Here is a 7,086-nt window from a genome sequence, read left to right as displayed (position 1 = left end):
ATTTGTTGAAAAAATAATCATGTTGACTGGGGCTTTACTAAACAAATTGTTCATAGAACTAAAATCAAGATTTGTCTTTTGCATATATAAAAAAAAGTTAATGAAAAAATGCCCAGACTAAAAGAGAAAGAAAAAGGAATCCCATTACCCTAGCAAGCCATCTATTTTGCTTTCCTTATCCTCTGAAAAGATTACTGATGAAGAGTCAGATGTTGATTTTAGTTCTCATTACAATTCTTGAGCAAGTCATCATATTTGCTGGTATATAAGACATATTTAAATATTAAAAAGGAAAATTTTGGTCAGGCACAGTGGTTCACACCTACTGTAATCGCAGCACTTTCAGAGGCCAAAGTGGGCAGATAGCTAGAGCCCAGGAATTCAAGATCAGCCTAGGCAACATGGTAAAACCCCGTCTTAAAAAATAAATAAACAGCCCGGGCACGGTGGCTCACGCTTGTAATCCCAGTACTTTGGGAGGCCAAGGCTGGCAGATCACGAGGTCAGGAGATCAAGACCATCCTGGCTAACATGGTGAAATCCCGTCTCTACTAAAAATATTAAAAAATAGCTAGGTGTGGTGGCGGGCGCCTGTAGTCCCAGCTACTCGGGAGGCTGAGGCAGGAGAATGGTGTGAACCCAAGAGGCGGAGCTTGCAGTGAACCGAGATAGTGCCACTGCACTCCAGCCTTGGCAACAGAGCAACACTCCGTCTCAAAATAAAATAAAATAATTTTCTAAAAGAAAAGCACTTTAAGAAAGTATTTCATCATGCATGTGCTAAAGGCAATTTTAAAGTGCTTTGGTAAAGGAAAAATTAATTATATTAATATAGAGTATGCTATGAATAATTTTTTTTTTTTTTTTTTAAGACAGGTTCTTGTTCTGTTGCCCAGGTCAGAACATAGTGGTACAATCATAGCTCCCTGCAGCCTTGAATTCCTGGGCTCAACTGATCCACCTGCCTCAGCTTCCCAAAGCTGGGATTACAGGTGCATGCTACCATGCCCTACTAATTTTTTTTGGAAGAAATGGGGTCTTACTTCCCAGGCTAGCAGAATTCTATTAACAAAATACAACATAAAAATCACATAGCTAGCCCGGGCATGATGGCTTATGCCTGTAATCCCAGCACTTTGGGAGGCCAAGGCAGGTGGATCACCAGAGGTCAGGAGTTCAAGACCAGCCTGGCCAACATGGTGAAACCCTGTCTCTACTAAAAATACAAAAATTAGCCAGACATGGTGGCGGGTGCCTGTAATCCCAGCTACTCAGGAGGGTGAGGCAGGAGAATCGCTTGAACCGGTGAGGCGGAGGTTGCAGTGAGCGGAGATTGTGCCATTGCACTCCAGCCTGGGTGACAAGAGCAAAACTCCGTCTTAAAAAAGAAAAAAAAAAAAAAAACACATAGCTAAAAAGAAATATTCATGTCAATGGATACTAAAAAAGAACAAATAACAAAACATATTAGGTTTATTGGTAAATGAAGTCCCACACCACACATATAGTAATCTTGTGAATATAGGTAACCAAAAAGCAAACTGTGAAATAAAGTGTCATTAATTTGAAATAGGAATTAATTAGTTCAGACAAAGCACAGTACTTATAAACAAATGTCTCAGTGGAAATTAATTTACTGGGCCGGGCGCAATGGCTCACGCTTATAATCTGAGCATTTTGGGAGGCGGGCAGATCACCTGAGACCAGGAGTTTGAGAACAGCCTGGTCAACATGGTGAAACTCCGTCTCTACTAAAAATACAAAATTTAGCTGGGTTTCCAGAAGGCTTTCAATTTACTTTGCCCATATCCATCAGGGGAATAACTATCTATAGTAGCTATAGATAGTAACAGTAAATGAGCATTGACTTCAACTTAAAATCATCAGCTGCATTGGCCCCTAACAAGAGAGAAAGCCTGTCCTTTGAAGCTTTTTTTTTTCTTTTTTTTGGATGGAGTACAGTGGTACAATCACAGCTCACTACAGCCTTGACATCCCAGACTCAAGTGATCCTCCCACCTCAGCCTTCCAATTAGCTGGACCACAGGTGCACACTATAATGCCCATCTAATTTTTAAATGTTTTGTAGAGATCGGTTCTTGCTATGTTGCCCAGGCTGGTCTTGAACTCCTATGCTCAAGCAATCCTCCCACCTTGGTCTCCCAAAGTGCTGGGATTACACGTGTGAGTCACTGTGACCAGCTCCTTTCAAGCCAGGTAATACTTCTCCTTTCCACCTATGAAAGTCTGAGATGGCATCTTCTTCCAATAGAAGGCTGTTTCATCTGCACTGAAAATCTGTTGTTTAGTGTACCCACTTTCATTTTCTGCAGCTTCTGCATCAGTACTTGCTGTTTCACTTTGGACTTTTGTTATAGAGAAGGTTTCTTTCCTTAAATCTCAACAACCAACTTCTGTTTTTTTTTTAGATAGTCTTGCTCTGTCACCCCGGCTGGAGTGTGGTGGCACAATCACAGCTCCACTGCAGCCTCGACCTCAATGGCTCAAGCCAGCCTTCCTTCTCAGCCTCCCAAGCAGCTGGGACTATAGGTGTGCACCACCACATCTGGCTAAATTGTTTTGTATTTTGTAGAGACAGCATTTCACCATGTTGCCCAGGCTGGTCTCAAACTCCTGGGTTCAAGCAATCCACCCACCTCGGCCTCCCAAAGTGCTGGGGTTACAGGCATGAGCCATTGCACCTAGCCAACATTTGCTACTTTCAAACTTCTGCAGCTTCCTCACCTCTCAGCCTTCACAGAATTGAAGAGAGTTAGGGCCTTGTTCTGGATTAGAGTTTGGTTTAAAGGAATGCTGTGGCTGGTTTGATCTTCTACTCATACCACTCAAACTTCCTCCATATCAGCTTATAACTGGAGTAGCACTTTTAATTTCCATGTATTTGTTTGTTTGATGGAGTTTCGCTCTTGTTGCCCAAGCTGGAGTGCAATGGTGTGTTCTCAGTGCACTGCAACCTCTGCCTCCCGGGTTCAAGTGATTCTCCTGCCTCAGCCTCCCAAAGAGCTGGAATTACAGGTGTGTGCCACCATGCCCGGCTAATTTTGTATTTTTAGTAGAGATGGGGGTTCACCATGTTGGTCAGGTTGGTCTTGAACTCCTGACCTCATGTGATCCACCCACCTCAGCCTCCCAAAGTGCTGGGATTACAAGCGTGAGCCACCGCGCCCGGCCCCATTTTTTTCTTCATATTCACAATTTGGCATGACTTCACATGTCTTCCCAGCTACTCGGGAGGCTGAGGCAGAATGGTGTGAACCTGGGAGGCAGAGCTTGCAGTGAGCCGAGATCGCGCCACCGCACTCCAGCCTGGGCAACAGAGTGAGGCTCCATCTCAAAAAAAAAAAAAAAATCAAACCAACAAAAAAAAAGGAAATGCTGTCAACAGACTTGCTCAACAAGTACATGTCAGTTCCACGCTCCTCAGTCTCATAAAGTCAGGGACTAGAGACCAATCTGTAATTATCAATACGTACCTGCCTTTGAGTGAACCTTCAATGCCAACTAGGAAGGGCGCTTCCAAAACGACGTTATTTGTAACTCCTAGGAACACAAACACGGGTCAGAACTCATACTCTGCGGGCCTTGAAATGGAAAATCTCTCCTCTAGACAGACTCATCCCGGCCATAAATGTCAGGAGACTCCCCAGTTCCCTGCCCCATCCCCAGGCCAAGGAGTTATGTGCTTCCAAATTTTCATTCCGTTTTCTTCCCCAGGTGGTTCTCTGCCACCCGGTGGAGAAGGCGGGAACAACCTCTCGGGCTAGCCTCTGCCTTTCCCGAACGCCTCACTGCACTCACTGGAGAAGACCACGGCCCCAAGGGACCGCGACAGGTCCCAGGCGAGGTGCACCGAGTCGGCGAGCACGGCGTGGCACTGTGCGCACTGGAAAACAGCGCACCTCTCAGGCTGCAGCCAAGACGGCAGCTGCGAGACGGCGGCCGGCTCCTCAGCCCCCAGCCCTGCGGGGCCGAGCGGCGAGGACCCCTTCACCACCTGTGTATCCCACTCCATGGAGGTCGTAAAAGAAGCTTCGTCAATCGCCCTCTCAGTGCCATCACAAAAGTCACCCTGGGGCGGCGTTGCACAAGGCGAGCGATGCCGCCGCGGCTGAGCCGCCATCTTCTCTCAGCCGGCGCCGTCGTTTCGAATACACGCTAGGCCCCGCCCCAAGCACAGCTCCTGCGTCCTCATTGGACATCGTGGGCAATCCAAGCACTGGAGTCCCAGTCCGCGCACTCGTTACCTGAACCGGCCTTACAGGCCCTTCGGCGCCTGCGTATTCGTGAAGTGTGAGAAAAGCGCGCGACTGTTGGGACGGGAAATCAGCCTTTCTATTGGTCAGGGTTAGAAACCCCGCCTTTGAGTCATTTTCAACCAATGGAAGCGCGGCATTCTTCATTTAAACTGTCTATAAATTTCTGCTTAGTCAGAATTAAGAGTGGCGCCAGGGATTTGAACCTCGCTTACGAGATTTGGTGATCCATCTTCAGAGTATCGCCAGGATTTTGAATCGCGATGATCATCCCTTCCCTAGAGGAGCTGGACTCCCTCAAGTACAGTGACCTGCAGAACTTAGCCAAGAGTCTGGGTCTCCGAGCCAACCTGCGGGTACGGCGCTGGCGGGGCAGTTCCCTGGGCGGGCGCGGCGGGAGTAGCGGCCTCAGGGAGATGCGGTGCGAAGGGACCGAGCGGGAAGCCCGGGGACTGAAGCAGCCGTCCCTGCCCCTCGGGCGGTAGATGTGGTTCACGGTGGTCCCAGTTAGAACTCTGATAAACGGAAGAGGAACTGTAGTTTTCACCTCATTTTGAGGCTGGCTTGTCTGGGTGCTCACATGATAAGCCTCTGTTCCGAGGGGTGGTTTGTTGTTTTTCGTTTTTTGTGGTTTTTTTTTTTTTTTTTTGAAATTACTTTATACCTCTCAGGGCATCGATTACGAAACGCAGGCCCAGAAAGCAGAAGGGGTGTCGTTAATCGTTAGACAGTTAAGTAAATAATTGGCTCAGCTTCTAGAAAACCCCACACAGACTTCAGTGATTTGTAATATTGCCGATAATCTCTTGATACTTTATTGATGGACCTGTCAGGGGGAAAGAAAAAATCGACTTTTAGGGGACCACCTCCTTGGGTAAATTTTTATAACTCAGCCCTGATCTAGTATACTCATGTACTTATTGATGACTGTTGTGGTGATGGTATCTATCAAAACCAGTAAGGTCTTTGACTCCGAGGCTACAAGATGTTAGGAGAATTGGCCGGGCGCGGTGACTCATGCCTGTAATCCCAACACTTTGGGAGGCCAAGGTAGTTGGATCACCTGAGGTCAGGATTTCGAGACCAGCCTGGCCATTAAAAAATTAGCCGGGCGTGGTGGCACACGCCTGTGATCCCAGCTACTCGCCTGTGATCCCAGCTACTCGGGAGGCTGAGGCAGGAGAATCGCCTGAACCTGGGAAGCCAAGGTGGCAGTGAGCCAAGATCGCACCCACTGCACTCCAACCTCGGTGACAGAGCGAGACTCAGTCTCAAACAAAACAAAAACAAACAAACAAAAAACAAGATGTTAGAAGATTTGGGGATTCAATGTAGGATAGCGGTTTTATATATTTTGTTAATAGTTTGAGACTTCCCACATAATACTGCTGTATGCTCCCTAGGTTTGTCCTGCAGGCTATGATGATACTGACACTGAATAAATGCCTAAATCAGTCGTCACAAATGTTTTTCTTTTTTTTTTTCTTTGAGACAGAGCCTTACTCTGTCGCCGGGACTGGAGTGCAGTGGCGCGATCTCGGCTTACCACAACCTCCACCTCCCGAGTTCAAGCGATTCTCCTGCCTCAGGCTCCTGAGTAGCTGGGATTACAGGCGCGTGTCACCATGCCCGGCTAATTTTTGTATGTTTAGTAGAGACTGGAGTTCACCATGTTGGTCAGGCTGGTCTCGAACTCCTGATCTCATGATCCGCCCGCCTCAGCCCCCCAAAGTGCTGGGATTACAGGCGTGAGCCACCACGCCCGGCCTAAATTGTTTAAACAAAATAATCAGGGCCTAAGTGCCTGTTGGGGCTGAATGACCAAAGGGTTTTCCTTGGGGATATTTCTGGGCTATAGTGGTTTGTGGCTCCCCTATACTTTGTAAACAAAGCCTTAATATCTCAGCCTAAATTCCTCAGGCTTTTTTGCTGCCTAGCTAGAATCTTTTATCCACGGCTGCATCCCTGAACACTTGGAACTTTTATCTGTCTTTGTCCCATTGCTCATTTTGACCCTTTGGCCTCAGATCACCTTCTTTCTCCTTTATCTGCCTGACTCTGTGTGTTTGTGTGTGTGTGTGTGTGTGTGTGTGTGTGTGTGTATTTTTAGTAGAGATTGGGTTTCACCATCTTGCCCAGGCTGGTCTTGAACTCCTGGGCTCAAGCGATCCTCTGGCCTCCCAAAGCCCTGGGATTATAGGCGTGACCCACCACGCCTGGCCCATATCAAGTATTTATAGGTGAAATGTTACGATACCTGTAAAATTTGCTGTAGAATACTCAAGGAAAAAGAGGGAAACTAGATGAAGTAAGAACGCAGAATGTTAATAATTACTGAAACTGCTAATAGGTACATGGGGGGATTGCACTATTCTCTCTACTTTTGTAGAAATTTTCCATAATAAGATGTTTTAAATTATAAACTGTTGGTACAACCCAGGTGCTCATTAAGTCAATTGCCTTTTGAAATTCTAGTACGTAGCAAAAAAATTTATAAATTGCTCTAATTATCAAGATTTGATTAAAATGAAACACTACAGTTTAAATAAATTAAATAAATTTTACTAGTATAAATATACTAGTATAATAGTGTAAATACTATTTCAGTTTAATCAAATCTTGATAATTTTACTAGTATGATATTATTAAAAATAAATTTATGGCCGGGCATGCTGGCTTGCGCCTGTAATCCCAGCATTTGGGAGGCCGAGGCAGGTGTATCACCTGAGGTCAGGAGTTTGAGACCAGACTGGCCAACATGGCAAAACCCCATCTCTACTAAAAATACAAAAATTAGCCGGGCGTGGTGACG

General features: G+C 46.1%; 2 protein-coding genes across 3 annotated transcripts in view; one reads left to right on the top strand and one right to left on the bottom strand.

Moving 5' to 3' along the window:
* OIP5 (Opa interacting protein 5) overlaps window positions 1-4,201 on the bottom strand; it is a 21,031-nt gene extending 16,830 nt beyond the window's left edge. The window contains exons 1-2 of one of the 2 annotated variants that reach the window (XM_011989309.1): window positions 3,820-4,201; window positions 3,495-3,561 (exon numbers count right to left, since the gene is read on the bottom strand). In XM_011989309.1, the coding sequence (XP_011844699.1) occupies window positions 3,495-3,561; window positions 3,820-4,141 (389 nt within the window). In that variant the 5' untranslated portion in view covers window positions 4,142-4,201. The remainder of the gene's footprint in view (window positions 1-3,494; window positions 3,562-3,819) is intronic. The other variant, XM_011989310.1, reaches the window with a different exon arrangement.
* A 73-nt stretch (window positions 4,202-4,274) lies between these two features.
* NUSAP1 (nucleolar and spindle associated protein 1) overlaps window positions 4,275-7,086 on the top strand; it is a 66,308-nt gene continuing 63,496 nt past the window's right edge. Inside the window, exon 1 of the mRNA XM_011989341.1 lies at window positions 4,275-4,630. Within this exon, the coding sequence (XP_011844731.1) occupies window positions 4,538-4,630 (93 nt within the window). The 5' untranslated portion in view covers window positions 4,275-4,537. The remainder of the gene's footprint in view (window positions 4,631-7,086) is intronic.

Source organism: Mandrillus leucophaeus, unplaced genomic scaffold (genome assembly GCF_000951045.1).
Source record: "Mandrillus leucophaeus isolate KB7577 unplaced genomic scaffold, Mleu.le_1.0 Scaffold35, whole genome shotgun sequence".
In the NCBI taxonomy this organism is placed as follows: Eukaryota; Metazoa; Chordata; class Mammalia; order Primates; family Cercopithecidae; genus Mandrillus; species Mandrillus leucophaeus.
Note: the sequence above shows the minus strand (reverse complement) of the source record. Positions and strands in the feature narration are given on the sequence as shown.